This window comes from Nannobrachium achirus (genome assembly GCF_963921795.1).
Source record: "Nannobrachium achirus genome assembly, chromosome: 10".
Lineage (NCBI taxonomy): Eukaryota > Metazoa > Chordata > Actinopteri > Myctophiformes > Myctophidae > Nannobrachium > Nannobrachium achirus.
In genome coordinates this window covers 7,184,946-7,208,482 of record NC_137819.1, presented here as the reverse complement: position 1 = coordinate 7,208,482, position 23,537 = coordinate 7,184,946, and the positions used below count along the sequence as shown (strand labels likewise).

At 40.6% G+C, this 23,537-nt stretch overlaps 1 protein-coding gene across 1 annotated transcript in view; it reads left to right on the top strand.

Annotated features, from left to right (window-relative positions):
- Positions 1–5,584: 5,584 nt before the first annotated feature.
- Positions 5,585–23,537, top strand: part of LOC308292374 (1-phosphatidylinositol 4,5-bisphosphate phosphodiesterase gamma-2-like) — a gene marked incomplete at its 3' end in the record, with an annotated part of 35,696 nt that continues 17,743 nt past the window's right edge. Inside the window, exons 1-21 of the mRNA XM_080734687.1 lie at positions 5,585–5,620; positions 7,258–7,359; positions 7,696–7,814; positions 8,041–8,126; positions 8,739–8,859; positions 9,086–9,254; positions 9,725–9,739; positions 10,099–10,182; positions 10,749–10,832; positions 13,377–13,525; positions 14,523–14,717; positions 15,195–15,317; positions 16,217–16,415; positions 18,155–18,270; positions 19,846–19,930; positions 20,078–20,193; positions 20,520–20,613; positions 20,823–20,901; positions 21,355–21,485; positions 21,912–21,971; positions 23,401–23,464. Coding sequence (XP_080590813.1) covers positions 5,600–5,620; positions 7,258–7,359; positions 7,696–7,814; positions 8,041–8,126; positions 8,739–8,859; positions 9,086–9,254; positions 9,725–9,739; positions 10,099–10,182; positions 10,749–10,832; positions 13,377–13,525; positions 14,523–14,717; positions 15,195–15,317; positions 16,217–16,415; positions 18,155–18,270; positions 19,846–19,930; positions 20,078–20,193; positions 20,520–20,613; positions 20,823–20,901; positions 21,355–21,485; positions 21,912–21,971; positions 23,401–23,464 — 2,212 coding nt within the window. The 5' untranslated portion in view covers positions 5,585–5,599. The remainder of the gene's footprint in view (positions 5,621–7,257; positions 7,360–7,695; positions 7,815–8,040; positions 8,127–8,738; positions 8,860–9,085; positions 9,255–9,724; positions 9,740–10,098; positions 10,183–10,748; positions 10,833–13,376; positions 13,526–14,522; positions 14,718–15,194; positions 15,318–16,216; positions 16,416–18,154; positions 18,271–19,845; positions 19,931–20,077; positions 20,194–20,519; positions 20,614–20,822; positions 20,902–21,354; positions 21,486–21,911; positions 21,972–23,400; positions 23,465–23,537) is intronic.

Genomic DNA, 23,537 nt, shown 5'->3' with positions numbered 1-23,537 from the left:
CATTAAAATTGCTGTAATCCATACTCCCTTATAGTTTGGTAACAATTGAGTACCTGAGACAAAAAAACAGAATTTGTTTTTTTTTACTTTTCACTTTTAACTCATATAGGCCTATATTAGGAATTGTAAGACATAATACTTATGGAAAGTGGATGAAGCAATATTCAGCAGACAAAGGGAGCAGATAACATTAAAACAGACAATTGAACAAAATGAGTGGGGAGAGCATTAACAATTTAACAGATTAAAAATGACTAGTTTGTGGTTTACAGTCTGGTAAATCAAAATAATATCTATATTAAAAAAATAAGTGACTTAGACTGTTATTCGTCTCAGGTACTCAATTACTAAATCTGGTACTCTAGTTGGAGGTATACAGTAAGTACAGTCGGATACAGTGCTGTAATGTTATAATACCAATCTAATTTTTGTAAATTTTTACTTCCAAAATGCTAGAGTATGTTAAATTAAGAGCTGTTTATAACCACAATCTGGACATTGCTGTACATTTCAAGTTTACATTTTGTTTGGATTATCTGTCTGTTTTTTCTGTTTTATTTACTATTCTTTCAACTATTTGTTCATATACTGTACAGTACTTATTTGTGTTATGTCTTGTTCTATCTGTCTTTTTGTTTTATTATGACCTTGGTGGGGGGAGGGGGATGGGGGTGGGGAAATAATATGCTGAATACAGTATGCTGTACACAGCAGTGAATATACACAGGCAATACCTGCTGAAAAAGAAGTGGGGTAGGGGAGAACGGGGTAAGATGAACCTGTGGGTAAGATGAACCACCCCCTTTATCTTTAAAACTATACACATGAGTTGTCATTTGACCTTCAAAAAAGAACACACCCATCATGTCCACCTGGCTGTAGAGTTGACAGACATGGGCAAAGTGGCAAACATGTATTTCTACACAAAAAAGTGTACATTTTTTACTTTTATATAATGATTTTTATGTTAAAGCAAATGTACCCAGGTCTAAACGTATATACCATGCATGTTGTTGATATTCCAATTTATACAACTATGTGAATCATTAAATATCAGCCTGAAGCATTAAGCTAGCCAGGTTTTGTCAAAATGTTGGCCGTGGGGCAAGATGAACCAAATGCCTTGGGGTAAATTGAACTGTGAATCACCATTAATATTTTATTAGGTCTTTACTACTCAAATTATGCTGAATGATCTTTCATTTTGATGAATACACTCATTTGAGAGGTTTTCAATATTATGTTAATAATTGCAAACATTAAAAGGTTCTGAATAACACATTTTATTTAATTGGTTTTATATGTTTTCTTACGCTTTAAATAACCGTAAGAGTTCAAGTTTAAACTGTTAAAGTTAAGAATATCATGTGGGTCAACCCCTAACCTGGGGCAAGTTGAGCCAAATGACCACTTATTTTTAATAAGTCATATTTTTATGGTCCTTTATCATAGATGCTAACTCATAATTTCAAATGATAGAAGACATCCTGAAATATGTCTTGATGTTACTGCCATCTCACTTTTTCTTGCATGCTTCCACAGCAACTTAAGCAAAAAGTGGTTCATCTTACCCTGTTCTCCCCTATACAGCATATTCTTTCATAATTCAAAATATATCCACGGCTTTCCAACGCCCCATAGTGCATTGCGCAGACGTTGTACCGAGCTTCCGGCGCCGAAGCCGAGTGTGATTTACAAGCTCACAACGGGTTGCGTCTGCTGTTAAACCGGAAGTGTGGTCCAAATAATCTCCAGTAAACTCCCGCGGAAACAGGTGGATAGGGTTTAAAATAAAAGGTTAATCGTATTATACGTTAAGATATATGAAAGGGGAAAAGCACATTCCACTATCCATCTCTTTTTGCCTCCCTCCTTCTCATCATGTCTTACTCTTTCTGTCTTCATTCTTCAGTCCCCCCCTCTCTCCTGACCTCCTCCTCCTGATACAGCAGAGATGGAGGCTTATCGGGGCCAGCAGGAGAACCTGACAGAAGAAGACAAGAAGGCTGTGATCATGGAGTGCCTGGAGAAGGGTACTGTGGTAGCTTCACTCTAGAGAGTAACACACTCACGCTTTAGTGTCATTGGTTGTAGCTCCATCTACAGGCAATAATAATAATACAAAAATTGTGTTACACTACAGGTACTGGCATGACCGTGTTACACCAGAACAAGACAGAGTTTCTCAATGTGAAGGTGATCATGGAGACCAGACAGGTGGCCAGGAGACTCACCAAAGACAAGTTCCTAGTATTTAGTGAGTAAAATAAATGTTCACACATTATTGTGGGCATGAGAGAATGAAAAAAAATATTGATCTAATGAAAGTTACACAAACCCCAAGTGTTATCATAATTTAAAAATGTTAGATGTTTGCCCATATTGACATGCCCAAACTAGAAGCAGTGCTCTTCCGAGCACAGGTCTCTAAGTTATTGTGGCCTCCTGGTGGCGCTATAATTGGCCAATGTGAAAAGGGTGCCATTTCGTCTTCGGCCTTTCACGGCAATCGGACGCTGCATGCATGATTTTGTTCCAAAAATGTGTTTTACAAAAGTCTACATGCTGGTGGCGCTATAACATGCCAATGTGAAAAGGGTGGCAATTGTTCCTTGACCTAGTGGGAATGTGCTTGCAAAATCTTACGCAAATCGCAGGCAGCGTTCATGATTTGAGGCATTTTGTGGGACAGAGCAGAGGTTCTGAATTGGCATCCAGGGAGTGTGTGTGCAGAGTTTGGCAGCGACCAGACCGGGACCGGTTCACAGACGAAAGGACAGACACACGAACGGACATACATGGGGTGCAAAACATAGTCTCTTGTACCTTTACCATACCTTTCGGCCTGGTGGAGACAATAAACTAAAGGATAAGCAACGGCCTTTCTACATGGTAATTGGCAGAGCAGAGACTCTGTGCCCTTGGCTTTGCAGATACAAAATGTATTGTGTAAAAGACTTATTGTGTAAAAGAATATTCATTTACTAATGACCCGAATGCCCCTGCCCCAATTTAAAAAATCACTATAACGATAGAAAGCAACACTCATCTTTTAATTATTATTATTATTACAAACTAATAAAAGAACACTTGTAGTAAAAGAAAACTTCAACCCACTTTCTATTATTCTTCCATCATACTGGTATCTATCTAAAAAGTTATATTTAGATTAAATGTATCTTCTGTTTCAGTGGACGTGTTTGAGATCAGAGAGATTCGTCGAGGAAAGAACTCAAAAGACTTTCAAGACAACAAGGACGAATCCACCAAGGAATGGGATGAGAATACCTGTTTCACAATCCTCTATGGCTCAGAGTTTGTACTGAACACACTGAGTATTGCCGGTGGGTATACAGTACATACTGAATGTTCATTTATCCCTAGCTGTGATGTGATGTGATGTGATGTGATGTGATGTGTTGTGTTGTGTTGTGTTGTGTTGTGTTGTGTTGTGTTGTGTTGTGTTGTGTTGTGTTGTGTTGTGTTGTGATGTGATGCGTGAGGCTGTAGATTTGGGGGGGCGGGGGGTAGGTTGCCTTTATTTTTATAGCACAGTGAGTAAAGACAGGAGAGAGTCAGGGACTTGGGAATCGAATCGAAGGGCCATATTTGCCAGGCTGGCTTGAGGTGGAAATTTTTTGTCAAAATTCTATTTTTGCCATGGACATGAAGTTGTGAAGTTGTCTAGTGGACTCCTATGCCATAGTAAATCACTGTATATTCTAAATAAACCTGGAGACTGACATTTTGGGGTCTTGTGATGAAAATAGGAACATTATAATGTTATGTGAATACAAAATCTAGAATTTGCCAGAGAGGCCATATCTTGCCACGGACACACACAAGGACATGTCTTTTCTATTCATCAACATAGTATATAGGGCTTTACATTTTTACCAAACTAATATGATTTGAAATGCTTTTGAAACATCTATGGATTTTTGCAGCCGATTCGGTGCAGGATGCTGACACATGGGTGACAGGACTGGAGTTACTGAGACAAGAGACACTGGTGGCCCCTACTCCACACATCATAAAGAGGTACTCATGTAGCCTACACATAATGCTAATGAACATGCATGGATGCCTTTGTTATCTTGCAAAACACTTACAGTATTTCTGTACTTCTAGATGGTTGAGGAAACACATGTATTCTATCAGTAAGACCCAGAAGAACAGGTAGAGTACATTTTGTATAAGTCACAGCTTCACATATATTGTTTGTCTATATGGATCCGTATTCATAAGAGTAGAGCTTTTATTTTATCTTTATTGTCTATTTTTGCAATTTAAAAAAATCTTTGCATGGATAATAAAGTCACGGATGTTTGAATTTAATTTGAAAATCATCTTTCAGATCAATTTCACAAATCAGATTTTTTTGCCTATTCAAATTGGAATCAGATTGTTTTTGTTTGTTTTTTTCATTTTAAGTCTGAACAGCAAATCAAAATGTAATTATATTTCTCAGCCTTGTTCAGACTGCATAAAACCAGGAAATCATGGTGGATTTGGGCTGCCAGTCAATCCATATGAATCAAGCATGAATCAGGCCTCTGTCAAGTCTTCACTCTATCCTATTTAATCTCTGTTTATTCCTACTAGAGCCTACTAGAGAGAGTTATTAACAAAAACATTCTTTCCACCTGTCACTACAGCTTCAGCTCGAAGGAGCTGAAGTCACTGTTCCTTCAGCTTAACTACAAGGTTCCTAGTGTACCATCCCTCGAAGACAGGCTCCAGGTACTGTCTTCCTTTGTTTTCACCTCACTGAATTGTTCAGTTCAGACTCAGGGAGGCTTAATCATGGACAGATATTCCTCACCAAATAATATTATATAATTGGGAGTTAAGGTAGATGTCTCACATTGGTCAAATAATGCTCAATGAATCTATCGTAAACCTTTTTGGTTATGCTATGGTGTATGACAATTATTTAGTTTTCGCCCGGTTGCTTTCACAGGAAGTGGGAGCAACAAACGACACAATGGACATTGAGCAGTTTCATGAGTTGTACAACCTCATGATGTTTTCAGATCAGAAGAAAGTGAGTCAGCGCTGATGTTTTAAGAAAGCATTGAATATCTATTCCAATGCTTTTTATTGTAGAATTAATTGTTGTCATCATCATACATGCATCATTCTCCAATCTCAGATCCTGGAGGAATTCGAATTCATCAAGGGGTAAGCTTCTATTCTTTGAATTGTAGTTCATGTTTAATTAAAGATTAATTAATTAATTAAATAAAATAATTAAATTAAAGAATATTATTCTTTAATTGTCTCTGCCAGGCCAAAGCATGTCTATGTTTTCTTGCCCCTGTGTGTGTGTGTGTGTGTGTGTGTAGAGACTTGCATTGCATGTCTTAGCACCACCCCCAAGTCCTCAGCTTTCTGTCTATTAGTGTCCCGCACTCTAGCTTATAATTCGGTGGTGAATAATAATATTTATTTATCTTGAATTGGACATGTCCGTAGCATCTATTCTTGTGTGTCCGTGTGCTGTCACTGTGTATTGGATCTTCTGTCTTGCAGTAGCACAGATGATTCTGATTCCGAAGTTTATCCTGATTCCGAAGTGTTGCTCCATGACTTCCAAATGTTTCTCCGTCAGCAGGGGGTAAAGTAACCATTTATTCTGCTTTACCTTAAATATATCAATAGACACTGAAGTCGTCACTGCCGCTAGAGCAGGGGTAGGCAGCCCTAGGCACGGGTGCAAACATTGGAACAGCCAGGGGAGGGTGATCAACGGCACAGTGGCAGAAGTTTGACAGAGAGGATTTTTATTTTTAAAACAAATCTTTTTTTAAACTTGGTCAATTAAATGAAAGTTTGCTCGTTTATAGCAATTACATCTTGCACAAAATTCTAAATTCATTAAAACTCTGAACTCTGACTTGGGAGGGAGGGAGTCGGGGAGAGCAATATGGATTATTGCTCTGGGTCTAATGATCGTTACAACAATGTCCTGCCAATCAAAATATGTCAAAATATTTGTCATTAAAATGTATGTTGACATATGGCACACTGACACTCTAGAAAATAAAAACATGCCATTTCATTTCAAAAAGGTTGCTGACCCCTGCGCTAGAGGGTTCCCATTGTTATTTTTTGTGATCCCCATTGTGGAATCTTAGATTGGCTCTGTGTTCGAAAAGTAAACAAATCCCCCCGGCGATTGTATTCATATGGATATGAAGCATCGACTGAAAGAATAACACAATAAATGTTAGAAATTAGTCAAACAAAACCCAACGACTTTCCCATGAACGCAATAGGGTCATAGCCTGGTAAAAACCAGACCGCACAACACCACCCCCTGGCTGTAGTACGAAGTGTGTGAAAGAGGCTGGCCTGCCAGGCTAGTAGGGACAGGGATCTCAGCCCTGGAACTGTCCCAGAAAGTTTCTACTTTTAAGGCAGAATTAACTAAATTTTCTCCTGAAACGGGCTATAACAAATATGAATGGACATCATAAACAATGCAGAGCCACCCCAATGACAGAAATGCCTAGATGATTTGTTTATTTTTGAGTGATTTATGTAATCTAAGATTCCTCACTGGGGATTTCACACAAAAAATACGGAGGGATAGCACCGTCTAGTGTCAGTGATGTGCAAGATGTTCAATATATGAGTTCAATTTTTTTTAAATATGACACTATAAATAAGTACAGAGAGCAGTATTATTTATCATATTTACGGCAATATAGTAGGTATGTAATTGATAATATATTATGATCATATATTGGTCTTTTTGTGGCTGTGTATATGTATAAACATAATGTGTTTATTTATACATATAGCCACAAAAACACCAATATATGATATGATGACTTATATTATAAGTATACATTATTATCTTTGTAAAGATAATAAATATAGCCTGGAACCAGACCAATTCCCCTGGGCAAAAAAAAACTTGCCCTGCTGTGAGGAATTAGTATAAGCAACGCCAGGCTAGGCAAAATAAGCCATGGGCTCCAGCCTATACCTTTTTGCTCAAATTATGGGAAATTCGTATGAAAATGAAATGAATGTATTGTACATTTTCAAATATTGACCAAAACAAACTACTGAAATGAAGTGAAAGATTTCAGGACTTCGGTTAGTTGACCGGATTCCCAAGGACTGCCCCAGAATATGGGTGCCAGGGTTCAATTGGTTAGTGTAAAGATGCATTCTCATACTATTTTAGGAACATAAAGACACAATATCTCTCATTATTGTTTCCTTTCCTCTCTCATCCTTCAGGAGTCGTGGGCCAGAGATAAGAACAAAGTCAGAGAGCTGATGAAGACTTTCATAGACGACACCGTGAGGAAAACCAGTGGCCCCAGGTTCACTGTCAGTGAGGTGATGCTTTTTAGTTATGTTATGTTAAGAGCTTGTGTGTGTGTGTGTGTGTGTGTGTGTGTGTGTGTGTGTGTGTGTGTGTGTGTGTGTGTGTGTGTGTGTGTGTGTGTGTGTGTGACACTCATTCACTACTCATTCATTTTAAGCAATGAATGAGTAGTACCTGTTGGCAGTGTACATAAAAAGTATGATGCTAATTGGTATACAACTTTGTAGTCGTTTGTAATTAGCCACACACAGTTGAATGGATGTGCACGCACACACACGGGCATGAGCTCACTCACTCTGTCACTGTCAAAGTTGACTCCAGTCTTGTCTTCTCTGTATCACTCACAGTTTTTAAGTTTCCTGTTTTCCAAGGAGAACTCCATTTGGGACGAGAAGTTCTCAGAGACCAACCACCAGGACATGAACGATCCTCTGTCTCATTACTGGATAAACTCCTCGCACAACACGTCAGTACAGTGACACACACGCACACACGCACGCACACACACACACGCACGCACGCACGCACGCACGCACACACGCACGCACGCACACACAAACACACACACACACACACACACACACACACACACACACACACTAGATGCTTTCTCCGATTCACTCCATTCAGCTGACTTCTTTTTCACTTCACTCAAAAAATGATGTGTTCTCTGTGTTGATGTTGTCTTCAAGGTACCTGACAGGAGGTCAGCTTCGTAGCAAATCATCAACAGAAGCCTACATACGCTGCCTGCGCCTCGGGTGTCGCTGCGTTGAGTGTCAGTGGCATGGTCAAAATATCTCCTTGGAAATTATTTGTATTACTTTCCAATCAAACAGTTATACCATTACGTACCAAGTAAATATTGTTTGTTTTCCGCTTCAATCTGTAAGATGTATATGAGGTGTCCAGCCTTAATGGAAGGTCAGTTTGGGCAGCCGAGATCTTCCTAATTCAAAGAGTAAAATCAACATGAAGCTCACAATTTACTTCAATTTAATGCTGTATCGGTTTCATATTGTTATACCTTGACAAAATCTGATACGCCACTCCACGCCTCGCCACTAGGTACAAAATAATCTCCAACACAGTCACTCCACTTCTCAATTGGATTTATTTGCAAAGGTCAACATGACACGGATACAGGAAATCAAGTTGGCCAGCCTTCATTCAATCTTTATTTATTCTCGAAAAGACATGGAACTTTCGTGCCACACCAGAGAGTTTTAATCAGATCATGTTCATGTTTCTTACCATACACCAAACCAAATATCAAACCAATTATTTTTAAATGTATTTATGTCAGTATTTCTGCTACAGAATAATGTTTTATAAACAAGCCATCAGCAGAGCGCATGATTTGTAATAAGTACCCATTGTATAATTCCAGTGGACTGCTGGGATGGCCCTGGTGGGGAGCCAATCATCTATCACGGACGGACCATGACGACTAAAATCAAGTTTACAGACGTGGTCAAAGCCATCAAAAAGCATGCCTTCATCACCTCAAAGTTAGTGTCAGCATAAGCCTGTCTCAACTTCTGATATTGCACAATAACGCGCACACGCACGCGCGCACACACACACACACACACACACACACACACACACACACACACACACACACACACACACACACACACACACACACACACACACACACACACTAACCCTAACCCTAACCCTAACACACAGTTTTTTTTGTATTGGTTGTTCATTCTGTTTGTTATTCCACAGTTATCCAGTGATCCTGTCCATTGAGCAGCACTGCAACAAAGATCAGCAGATTAAAATGGCTGCTGTCTTTAAGGAGGTTTTCGATGACAAGCTGCTGACCAAACCTGTGGAAAAAAACGCTGAACAACTTCCGTCTCCAACACAACTCATGGGCAAGATTATCATCAAGGTACAGTTACTATGTTATGTCCGCGGGAGCAAAATCCAGAGGATGAGGGGAGTAAAGTAGACTAAACATAAATATTAATCAAGGGAAACATTCACTTTGGACAAAGTCTGAACGAGTAATACAAAGAAATGTGTTTTACATAAGTCTGCCTCCTGGTGGCACTATAAAAGGCAGATTTGAAAAATGCAGGGCAAAGGTTTTTCCTTGGCCTCTAGAGAGTGCACATACAACGTTGTACACTGATCGGTGGAGGAGTTATAGGTAAAAACACAAATCAGCCTTGTGTAAAAACACAAGGTTCGCTGACCTGGCATTGTGGCCTATAGATGGCAAGAGATACAAGAATACAACCAAATCATTTCTGTTCTCTTCTCTTCTCTTCTCTTCTCTTCTCTTCTCTTCTCTTCTCTTCTCTTCTATTCGATTATATTCGATTATATTCGATTGATGTTATTTTTCTTGTCTTGCAGCACAAGAAGCTAAAGGTAAGTCCAACAGTGAGGTGGCAGTGGTTCAGGCTCCTGATGAGCAGGTTGGTGTCTTGCATGGTTTCAACTGCTGTGAATGAATGGGTGAACGTGAAATACACTGTAGGCACTTTTACAGTAAATGCAATCCATTTACTGTAGTCCCGCTAGTCCCGCTGTCGTGGAAGGATAAAGCTTAGGCCTGTTCTGTTGTCAACACACGTCCTTCACAGAGTATAGTTCTACCGGACCACACATTCTGCTTTGCTCATTGCAAAAACTGAGCTTGTGAGATTTGGACTGGCTTTGCAACATTATGGTGTTTTTTCTTCTTCAATGAACTCGAGTATAGATTCTATTCTGTTGTTCTCTTGCAGCACAACACACAGACCATGGAGTCTGGGACATCAAGGGCTCTAGACAAACAGGGCTACCTGCATATCTGGGATCCCATAGACCAGGTACTATAAAGCAGTGGTTCCAAAACGTTTTAGCTGAAGACCCAAAAGAGAGATTTAGGGCAACAGTGCCAAGGTTTTTTCTTGAATTTTCTTTTTTTTTTCAATAAATAAAAATCACACCCAATGTGAAGTGAGCGGTGGTCGTGCTTGCATAACGTCTTCAGACTAGGATTTAGGTCTAGGATGTACAGGCTATGCTACACACACAAAATGCTATGGCAAAACGCTGAGGAAAAAGTGGCTACAGACACACGCACAGCCACTCTATGGAGCGGATTACCACCACTCAAAGATAGCCGCTCTACATATAAATGAATTGGCTATTAAATGTATTTTGTCATTTCCAATATATTAGGGGTAATAATCTCCTAATATATGATCCCCCCTCACAGCAGTACAGGCCCCTTTTGATCTGAAAACCCATGCGGAACAACAAATAAGGTCTAATTCCGTCCCTGTAATTGCCCGGGACCCAAACTGGTGTAAATAGCAGATCTAGAAGCGTTGCTTTGTGTCCTTTGAGTAAATGTTTCTGTATTTTAATCTCTGTTGTAATTTCTCTGCAGTGTTGGAACACACACTACTGTATGATCTCAAATGGAAAACTGTATTATGCAGAGGAGGAGGACAAACAGGAAGACCCCAGAGAGGTAAAACAGTGAGGGGAATGACTCATCTATCATCATATGTGATCAATTATCAATAGGCTCTATGCACAGCAGCCATTTTGGAGAGAAGTTGGATGGTCGTCTTACTTCCTTCAAAGGTGTTACCAATGATACTAATGAAGGCTCTGTTCCATTTCATGTAGCACAGTGGTTCTCAAACCTTTTACGGCTGCATTTGGTTCCATATTTGAAAACTCTCAAGAGTAACACCTTCAAAGGGGTCATTTGAAACCCCCAAGGAACCATGAGGGTCCTGGACCACACTTTGAGACCCACTGGTGTAGCAGAGTGTTTCTAGTGAGCCAACATGCACAATACCAGCACCCTGACTCTGTTTGACCAGAATGGAACAGAGCCTTCATTAGTATTATTGGCACCTCTGAAGTGAGAATTCCATCCAACTTCTCTCCAAAATGACTGCTGTGCATATAGCCTATTATCTTTTCATCACAGCAAATGTTATTATAAGTGTTATTATGCTCTCAGGAATTCAGAATAAAACAAACTCAGCTGTTTTCAGTGTTAGCTTCTGCTTGATGTTGGGTTTCTCTAGCCTGGAATGACCAGACCAATATCACTGCATACATATTAGTCTGGAACCTGCATTCCCAAGGGGCTAATTTAAAAAAAATGCCTCTGGTGATAAACCCGCCCCATATTTGCATACTGGACCCTGATCAGTGCCAATCACAACTTTGTGGGCAGGGAAATCCAGTCACATGAGTCTGTCTGGCCCCGCCAGGCTAAAAACCTTCTTCCACACAGCTGTTTTTCTCTCTTTCCCAAACCTGTTTTAACTTGTTATGAGCCGTAAGTCACAGTTAACTATGAAACCCGGCAGATCCTGTCCGTCCGTAGATGGGTAACGCTTCAATGTCTATATAGCTGACCTGTTGTGACATCACATACAGCCTGTTCTGCAATCATATATGGAGATCCCTGATGTCATCAATATTAAGCCCATATTTGGCAATGCCCATATATGGACGCTCCATATGGCCAATACTGAATTCATTTGCAAATCAAGACAGCTGACTATCATCACAGGATATCCATATATGAAGATCACAACACTGACCTCATCAAACCCTGGTTATCCATATATGGAGACGACTGGATCATCACCTAGATCTCCATATATGGAGCTGACCTACAACTGATTCCCAGATGATGCCCTGTTAGGGCAACCACACAAATAAAATCCCTTTTATGCCCACCAATATTAACCCCATATCTGGGAATGCCCATACACTAGAATCCCTTTTATGCCCATCAATATTAAGCCCATATCTGGAAATGCCCATATATGGACATATTGAGTCTAACCAATGGTGGTTAATGTGACACGAGTCACACTTGCAAATGAATTCTGTCCTTGTCCCTTTTATGCCCATATATGGAGATCCCTGTCCCGTTGTCATCAATATTAACAATTTTGCTGCCATTTTAAACATAGCTGTAGTAAGCAGCTGCCAAATTGTCCTTACCTTTTAACGTGGGCATGTGCACGCATAGTGCATGATCTGTGCACGAGTCATGTAGTAGACCGGTAGACAAGATGACAGCTTTCGAATTAAAAAAAATCCATTGGAATAGACAAATCCGTTGCCAGGCTGTTACTCCTGCTGTATCCGCCAGTGTTACATAAGAAAACATTGGAAACGGCCAGCTGTGCGCTATGGTAACACGTGGACACGTTTGCGCACATAGCAGACGATATGTGAGCGGATCATATGCCAGGCGGGCACAAGAATCAAACAGCTATCAAATAAAAATAAAAAAACGCGTGAAAAAAGACGATGAAATGACCGTGCTGCTCCTTCCTCTGTTTACAATGTAAACAGATGGGACGGAAGCTACGATTGGGCCTTGGACAGGATACGGAAACCTAGATCCGGTCAGAACCGGAAATACGGCAGGATACAGTAGGAGGCGGGCCTAAGACTCCGAAACGGCTATATACAGCGATCATACTTTTAATTGTTTCATAATGATTAAAGCTAATTACATTTCCGGGATCTACGGGCATCGCAGTGTGGTACAGCGGGAAATCAACGGTTTCGACGGGGATCGCGGGAAACGAGTTAAGCGCATATCTGTGAATGCCCATATTTGGCGATGCCCATATATGGACACTGAATGGACGCTTCATATATGGCCAAGACAGCTTTGCAAATAATGACTGCTGCACTATCATCACCTGGATCTTCATATATGAAAATCACAACACTGACCTCATCAAACCCTGGATATCCATACATGGAGATGACTGGACAGGTCAATATCTCTATATCTGACCTCACAGACTCCATATATGGATATAGCTTACCTGTTCTGACAGCTCAGCAGAAGGGTATACATGCCAACAGCGTGTTGGCACATGGGCACGTGCCCATGTGCACGCACTCATGTGTGCCACCTCTCGCCCTTAGGGCGTGTTACTGGTTATATTTCACTTTCTTTGTCTTTGCACCTCCTGTTCATATTCTGCCATTCTCCCCTCCCTGCCTCTCTTATAAATTTCAGCACCACCACTCGGAGCCATGGTTCCACGGCCGCGTACGAGAGGGCAGGCAGAGGGCTGAGAGGCTGCTCCATGAGTCTGGTGGCAGAGATGGAACCTTCTTGGTCCGAGAGAGTGACACATATGTCGGAGTCTACACTCTCTCCCTCTGGTACTAGTCCACTTGATTCTTATTAAAGGTCTTATGACATCAAATTGACTATTTTTTTCAGTTTTAACATTTTAATACACGTTTTAAGGACCAGGACTAAAGCCCTTTGCACACAGGCGCGTTTATCCGCACGGATAAAACGGACAATTTCATTTTTTTAAAAGAAAACAATGATTCTCTACGACCTCATGCACACCAGATCCGAATTAACCGTGCGACGAGTGGCTGCGGCCGTGCGTTTTTTTGCGATCGAACACAGTTCGATTCTTGCGGCCGATCTTGCACAATAAATCCAATGCGTTTTATTCAAGCAGCAAACGAAAAAAACACAACTGTCCTGTGTGCTAAAGAACTTTATTATTGGTAAAAGCAGCAGGTCATATTGCTTTAAGAGTGCAACTTGTCCTGAACATTTTAGTGCAAGCCATTCTAAATGTTTAACAAACTATTTTTAAGGCCAGTATTGCCAATACCGTTATGACAGGGGTCTTCAACGTTTTCAGGCCAAGGACCCCTTAGTTGAGAGAGAGATGAACCTGTTCATAGATTCCATACAGTTTTACCGTTTAATCATCAGTGTATTTTGGATTCATGTCAATTTGTGTTTTCAGATATTTAACCACTTGAACCGTCAATACTTAATGAACTTGACCTTTCACTCTGTACTTAGTCTGCTCTTTTCCCCCTCTACACCAAAGCTCTTTGCTGAAAATAGCCGATCTACAAGCTCACAACGCCTCGCGCTGCGAGGCGTTGTGAGCTTGTAGATCTGCTATTTTTGGCTAAAGTTCTCAGAATATGGACGCTAGTGTTCAAGTGGTTAATATAAAAAGGGTGAAAAAAAGTTTCTATCACTCAAAGAAAAGGACCCCCTGTAGTCACTCTGAGGACCCCCTAGGGGTCCCGGACCCCCTGTTGAAGACCCATGCGTTATGATGATTGATTAATTGTGAATCCCTACTAGTTCCATTTATACAGTATCTATTTATACATATAGGTGCAGTGGGCGTGTCCATCACATTCGTATTAACTCTGATTCAGAGGGTTACTACCTGTTGGATACACTCCACTACCCCGACATCTACACTCTGATCCAGCATCATCGAGACAGCCCCAGTAATATAATAGGGTCCGAACGGAATTTCACTCTCACAGATGCCATACTGCAGCCTGACCCACACCTGAAAGAGGGGTAAGTGTTAACAACACGCACGCACTGATCAATACCTCTACTCACACAGTCATATCTCCCAGCAGTGACACCGGCACATATGCACTCATAATCAACACATACAAACACACCCACAATGGCACAACGGATACAGTACAGTATGGACTAACTATCAGGGCCTTCTACCGAAGGACGATCGAGAGCCTGTGTTTCTTCTTAGAAATGTTTTTAGGGAAGTTATTTATGTATTGTTTATTTTTTATTTTTTATTGTGTATTACTTTGCGCAGCCCAACGAAATATTTTTCACAGTGCGTGTACCCGTCTTCATTGTGACAATAGATCTCTTGAATCTTCCACACATGTGTAGCCCCACTGTTAGTACCAGCCATGAACCAGCGACAACAGCCCTGCTAATCGGGCTCAGCCCTATTAGCACGACTGGTTGTGCGCTGGACTACAGGACTACAGACTCTGATATTATACCTGCGTTTTACAGTTGGTTCTACAGTAACCTGAGCAGAGATCTGGCAGAGCTATTCATAATGAAAATCCCCAGAGATGGAGCTTTCCTCATCAGACAGAGAGAGGGAGAGACAGACTCCTTCGCCATCACCTTCAGGTACAGTCAGTGGTATTATTATGACACAATACATTCAACCCTGAGAATCTTTTGAGTCTGTCAGTAGATTATTATTGAAGGCCTATTAACTGAAGGCCTATTCTATAGGGCTGTTCAAAACTAACTAACATCGCATTGAATTGCAGCACGTTGCAATGCAATGGTTACAGACCAGCTACTGCTCAAAATAATTAACTGTTGATCTGGAGGAGTAGTTCACCCCCAAAATGACTTTCTTTCTATTGATTACTCACGCCGTAGAGACTAGAGTTCAATAATGTGTATATATTTTTATGTTATTTTATTTGTCACATTCCTAAGACAATAATTTGATTAATTTACAATAAATGTACCCACATTGATTCCGGAAGGGAACCCAAATGCATTTGGGTCCCCATCCGGAATCGATGGGTGTAAATTTACTATATTCAATGTGTGTCTTAGGAATGCAACACATACAAAAATATATTATTGAACTCAAGTCTCCATGACGTGAGTAATCAATAGAAAAAATAAGTCATTTTGGGGGTGAACTACTCCTTTAATGTATGTTTTGTAATAATAATCAAAATCTACAAAGTAACTATAACTAAAGTTTTCAAATAATTGCTGTGGAGTAAAAGTTAAATATTTTGCTCTGAGATGTAGTGGAGTAAAAGTATAGAACATTGGAAATACTCCAGTAAAGTAGCCTATAAGTACCTAAAGATTGTACTGTACTTAAGTAAAGTAAACATACTTTGTTATTTTCCATCACTGTGTACCTATATAATGACATAGTGACATGCCCAAAATAGGTATGTCATGTCAGGATTAATGTGGCTAAATATCACAATTAGAATTGGACAACAAGTTTCTGCATTTGTTATACTTTTCCTCACTTGCTTGTTGTCCCTCAGAGGAGACTCTAAGGTGAAACACTGCCGCATCCAGAAAGAGGACTCCATTTACTGCAATTTAAGCATTTTCCGCCTGGGCTCCACCATGGAGTTTGACAGCCTGGTGGAGCTGGTCAACCATTTCAGGAAAAAGCCACTGTACCGCAAAACCAAACTACGTTACCCAGTCACCCCTGAGCTGGTGAAGCGCTTCAGCAAGGTAAGAGAGCATGCAGGTGTGCAGGGAATAGCTAGGCTAGTGACAATGGCCCTAAAAATCTGAGAAACCTCTACCGGAGAACACAACATAGTTATTTTCAACTCTAGGGTGGGGTGGAGATTGGTTTCCCTCAGCCAGGTTTGCTAAATAATTTGAGTTCTACTGAAGGCCCGCATTTCTCTCTGCACTATTGTTGAGGTTCCACAAAATGTCAAATTTTCTCAACTTGGGATATTTCATACATTTTAGGATCTTCTACTCAAGTGAATTTGTAAACATGCCCACCCTTGATAAGTGAACTGAAAATAAAACTAATCAGTGTGATATCATAGATTTGGGATGGTTTGAATTGAAATGTCCCCCATTTGGGACAGCATCCAGTATGTTTAGTGATATAGTATAACTCCATGAATATACAAGCTACCTTTACACAATTGGTATTAATTTGGTAGAACCACACCTTTCCAACAAGCCCCCATTATGTTGATATGGTTATCCATATGAGTCACTAGAAAGTAAAGCAAGCATTCTACATAGATTTACATTTCCGTATGTGTTCAAATGACTATATCTCCCATTTCAATTCAGATATTGACATTTGGTCTTTTCTAGACTGTAGTGGGATGTCCTGGCTTCCAACTATGCCAAGTTTCAAATCTCTCAGAGCTTCCATTGTGAATTCACATGAGTTTATATGCCTCAACCCCCAGACAGATAGGCTTTATTTTTTGTTTGGCGTGTATAACTTTATCAATTTCACCACTTTTGCAGTAAAATACTGTATTTTTACACTAAGCTCATGTACGGGAGACCTGAGAGATAATTATTTGGTCCTACCTCCGGTAGGACCAAAACTAAAGCACTAAACTAAAGCACTTTTTGACTGTTTGTTACTAGACTAGAAGATGACAGACAGTTAGACCTACCGGTACATACAGTACATACCCTCCTTTAATGATCCAGAGGGAAATTCAGTTGTTAGAGCAGCACCACAGTAAGGACGAAAGAAAATTTTTGGTAAGAATACAGAACAATATAACAATACCTCACAGAAAAGTACGAAAAATAGGATAATAACTTTCCCCTTGTTCTCCACACATCTGTGCCTGGGCTAGTCAGGTGTGCATAATTTGTGAGCCATCAGTTGATAGAAATAATAGAGCCAGAGGAGAGAGTGACTTAGTGAATGAGAGAGTAGTCTGCAATGTTTGCAGTGTGGCTGCTTGTTCTCCACAGGCTAATAAAACACTCAGTGTATGGAAGTGTCAAATGTTGCTGCTAACGTTTTAAACTAGCAGTTGTATATGTGAAATTAACAAAGGCTGAGCGACTACACAGGCTATTTCTTAGCTAAAAAGTATAAATAATTTATAAACAAGCCGCCAGATAGATACTTTGAGCCGCCTAGAGAAGCTGAGCTCTCGCTTATAACTTTGACATGCATATTTTATTGCAATTTGCTATAAAATGTATTCACTCCCATCTGCTGGTGTGTATTAATCAACATTAATCTGTCTCTATAGCTGAAGGACTGTGCTTCTATCTACAACCAAACATATGTGGCCCCCAATGAGACATCAATGGTATGTAGAGAACATAATACATATACTGTATGTATTCTCCTCTATGCTCTCCCTATATGATGATAGATGTGTGTGTGTGTGTGTGTGTGTGTGTGTGTGTGTGTGTGTGTGTGTGTGTGTGTGTGTGTGTGTGTGTGTGTGTGTGTGTTTTTCTAGCCTCCAAATACTTTCAGAGCCATGTACTCCTACGAGGCCAAGAGTCCAGATGATCTCAGCTTCAGGAAAGGAGATCTGCTACTCAACGTGTCCAAAGACACTGGATTTGAAGGATGGTGAGGCCATTCATACTGGCACAGTATTATAGTAAAGATCTATTAGAGACGTTTGATGACTGTCTCACGGTACTTATGCGTCATGACTGCCATTCATGGCACTTGCAGTGTTCGACCATTATGGCATTAGCCAGCGACTCATGAAAGTCGTCTATGACTTATCTATGATGTAAAACTCACAATTTGGACAATGTTTCAGCACAAACCTACAGTCTATAGTAGCCTAATTTTTTTTTAACCCTTTCCCCAAAATGTAGTTGTTACTGTATGTCAATTAATGGCGCTCAGTGCTTGCATCTGCTGTTGTACCCTTCTGGCTCACGTGCCAGTAAGAAGCCTTTGTCGAAATCACATATAGCCTTTATTCTACTTCTCCAGTTCAACATTCCCGTGCTGACAGGCCCAGCTCCCAGCCCGTAGGAGTACATGCACTGACAAATTTAACAGCACACCCGCACCCACACCCACTCAAACGACTGGCTTACACTTAAGGTTCCACATGGTTCAGTTTGAACTGTGAATATCGGCTTTCTGCTTTGATGCTCCAGTTTCAAGGAAAATCAATTTATGCCCCAAATCTCCCTACCTCGGTATGTTTTTAACTTACTGGTTTTCGGTTTGGGTCTCATTTTGTTATTTCTGTGTTTTATATACAGTACATAGTAGAAAACATTCTGAAGCACTTATGGCACTAGATATACCACATCATGAGTGACCTCCCTCACTTCTATGATGCAGCTAATACTGTCCTGGCTTCTCTCCCCGAACACAGGCCAGTTGTGTTTGTTCTGTAGCAATCTGCAGGGCCGCTGCAACCCATTGTGGTGCCCGACGCACAACTGGTCCGAGCAGAATCTAAGCCCGCCCTCTTATAGGCAGCTAGCCTGCTGTAGAGCCACGCCATGAATTATTTCTGCCTACATTGCTGTAGGCAGAAACCTCATATCTCCATACAGTATGTCGATTCCTATGCTTCCACCCACCACCCACGCCTCCCGTAAAATAATTAAAGGAGCTATAGTCAAATTTTTCTTGAAAAACCTGATGCTAAATTAAAAATAATGTTCGAAAATATGTGTTTCTGTTCAAATATGTTCACAAAAAGCGTTAAATTAATGATAAAATAATCATTTTGTCAATTGTCAGGCTTTGTTAGACCGACACTTTGTTTACATCCTATCAATCCATATAAAATAATAGACTAGGATGTAAACAAAGTGTCGGTCTGACAAAGGCCAAAATTATTATTTTATCATTATTTTACTCTTTTTTTGTGGACATTTTTGAACAGAAACACATGAAGCATATATTTTTTTATAAAATATTTTCGAAACATTATTTTTATTTTAGCGTCCGTTTTTCAAGAAAAAAGTTGACTATAGCTCCTTTAATGTCCTACTTCGCCTGTTTGCCCTAGTGTCACACAAAGGTAGCACAAATAGCCACCCTGCAAGCTCACAATGCACAACGTTGCAAACTTGTAGTTCTTCTACTTTCTTTCGCTTTTTGTTTTGTGTGTGATTATTGAATAAAACAAAATGTTGGCACTGTTCTCTGCTCTCCTACTCTCTGCAGGTGGAAAGGGGACTGTCAGGGAAAGCTGCAGCTGTTTTTCCCATCGAACCACGTTCAGGAAGTGTCCAACAATGAGACTAAAAAGGTATACATCAGAACTTAATTGATAGATTGATAAGAATATCCTCAACTAACGATGTCACATGAAAATATCGATGATATATGTTTTGTGTGTCTGTGTGCGTGCGTGCGTGCGTGCGTCTGTGTGTGCGTGTGTGTGTGCGTGTTGTAGCCTCGAATTACTGTCAGAGCCCTGGACTTCTACCAGGCAAAGGATCCAGATGAGCTCAGCTTCAGGAAAGGAGATCTGATACACAACGTATCCAAAGACACTGCATTTGACAGATGGTGAGGCCATGCACACTGTCATACACATGGCACAGTATTATAATTGTACCAAGATCTTTTAGAGATGTTTGCTGACTGTCTCATGATGATTGTGCATCATGACTGCCATTCATCGCAGCTTTACTGTGCAGTTATCGACAATTATGGAACTAGCGTTCGCTACTGCCATAATGGTTCGAACGTACTGTCGCTGTCATTGCCATATTATCTTGAAGCGAATTGCCCCTCGTGCACTTCATGAGTGACCGTTGTGATGTGCACTACTCAACATCTCTGCTTTTCTCCAGGATTCATCTCACTGTTCTCTACTCTCCTACAATCTGCAGGTGGAAAGGGGACTGTCACGGAAAGCTGCAGCTGATTTTTCCATCGAACCACGTAGAGGAAGTGTCCAACAATGCCATGCCTGAGACTCAACAGGTATACATTAGAACTTAATGGAGCTTCATTGATAGATTGATAAGAATGTATCTCCCTCACATAACTTTAACTACCTTCATACAACGATGTCGATGTCACATGAAAATATACGATCTACAATATGCATCGCGACCCGTTAAGCCTGTAGATCTGCTATTGGTTTTCCACTTTATTTATTTGATTGGGCTGTGTGCTGTGTAATGAAACAGGAAGATCACAACCCCTTGGGTGCAGACTGTCAAGGTGTGGTTGACATCACCCAGTGTAAGGTCCAACGTGTACCCAACGGTGAGTACTGTACATCTACTGTCTCAGTAGGTGAGGTATTCATCCCTCTGATCTGTTACCTCACACAGTGCAAATATTATCTTCTCTGGGTAACATACTGTCCTATAGCCCATGTCTATAATGCTTTATAAGTCAGAAAGAACCAAGTAGCACGCACATCTTTTGCCTGATGAAGACCCATATGGGGCCGAAACGTTGCTGAACAAATAAACTTACCTGGGAGCCCAAAACGGTGTGCGAGCCTCTCCTTCTCTTTCCTATAATGCTTTATAAACATGACCCTTAGGTGCATGTCTTGTATTGTGTGAAACAGATCGGAGGTCTGTGCGAATGATTCACACATGAACGTGCATTTGATTGTAATTTACCATTACAATCAAATGTAATCAAACCTTCCTGCCTTCCTTCCTTCCTTCCTTCCATTATTTTTCCCTCTTACTTCTCTCTCTCCAGTGAAGAAGGCCCATGTGATGACTGTACAGGACGTTCAGAATGACAGTCTGAAGTTTGACCTGGCAGCAGACTCAATGGAGGATTTTAATGAGTGGTTCCAGGTGGCCTGGTCCTATTCCTTCGACTCTCAGGCTAGTATCTTACATCCAGCCAGTGTTCATTTTGTCTAAAAGACTACAATATATATTTATATTTTGTCGATAAGAGTAGACTAAAACAATTTCGGAAGACTAAGACTAATACTATTCTATTATTCAAAAGACTCAAGACTAAATCTATAGAGACTACTAAGACTAATGGCTTTTATCTTTACATTTGAGAATGGCACTTATCTATCTAAGCCTAAATGGAGTGTTATTCAAATGATTAAGACTAAGACTAAATCTAAATTTGATGAAAAAAATAAAAAAAATAACACTGATTCTGAGACTCCTCAGAGACATTCAATCCCTCATATACTGTGCACTCATACATTATACTGTGCACACCCCCAGGCACAGGACTAATAGTTTTTGTATTATTTTCTTGTTTAATTGTTGTGCGTTTTGTTTTAACAGGACAAAGGGAGGAACACACTCCAGGATGACAGAGATGCTGAACTCAGTGAAAAATCAATGGTAAAGGAAAATCTCTCTTGTTCTCAACATAGCAGACAAAGTCATGCTTTTCTTTTACAAGATTTTCATAAACACGTCCCCTGGTGTGACTATTCTCATGGCAGCCCCCTGATCAGTGTTTGTGCAAAATTTGGTGCAGATCGAAGAAAAAGTGCACCTTGCAAGTCCTGAAGTTATGTTTTTTGACATCCAACCATTAGGCAATTTTAATATAGCATTATTGTGGTTCCCTCTTGGCAAGGGAAGCTGGGCTGGTAGGGAGATATTTGTCACTGCAAAATCGAAATAATTGGCTCTAAGCCACCACAGTCTCCTAAATCAGTGGTTCTCAACCTGTGGGTCGGGACCCCTAGGAGGGTCCCCAAATAATTTTGGGGGGTCCCCAGATGATTAACTTATTGAGAAACATTGTTTTCTCTCTCGACAGTAAACAAACCAACATGAAGTTTAAAGCTATACTGTGTAAGTTGCTAAACTAGTGGTCAGTAGCGGTATTGCTTTTTTTGGCCGTTTTTCGCCCGGAGTCGTCGCGGACCACCGCCACGGACCACCGGAGCGGCGCCGCAAACCACCGCGACGATACGAATCCGTAGAGGGGTAAAACGTAATTTTCTGGCCAGGATTTGGGGATTAAGAGGTTAAGAATCCTTCACCATGGTAAACACTGTAGCCGAGGGAAGCTACTTCCTGAGCCTGTGATTGGCCGGTAGTGTACCATGTGTTTATGATCCGCGATATGATTGGCCAACGTATACACAACGTATACAGATGATGCAGATGACGTCATTTTGCCGCAAAATTCTCCCCCCCTCACGGCTCATAGAAAACATATAAAGAGAAGGCTTTAGCGATTTAACAGTTAGGACAATTTTAAGATTTGTTTTATAAAAAAAGTTACATGGTATAACTTTAAGTGTATATATAATAAGGGTATCTGCATATTTCTAAAGTGACAATTTAAGGACTTTTCAATATCTCTAAAATGACAAGTAAAACATTGGCCAAATAGTCAAATATTAGAGGCAGAAATTGTGAAAATAGCGGATCTACATGCTCACAACGCCTCGAGGTGCTGTGATCTGCTATTTTCACAATAGAACCGTGTTATACAAAATGTAATGCCTCAACTCTAATGCTCGTCAGGGTCCCCAGTTAAAATATGATTATTTGGGGGGTCGCGACCTGAAAAGGTTGAGAACCACTGTCCTAAATCATGTTTTGGGGTGAGCATTCGATACAACTGCCAATCAAAGTCACTGTACTGGCCAATCAAGGCATATGGATGTGTGTACAACAATGAAAACTAATAACAGATTGATGGGGGGGGGGGGGGGGGGGTACTTTTGTAGACTGCTACATATGACTGCTACAGCTATGCTGTCAGAGTTATGCTGTAAGTAAGTGTTGGTTTTGTTCTGTCCAACTTCAGTGCAGTTCCAGTGATATGTCGGATCTGGTGGTCTATTGTCAGTCCCGCGGCAAAGAGAAGTTTGGTAAAGCTTTTGCACACGCACGCACGCACGCACGCACGCACGCACGCACGCACGCACGCACACACACACACAC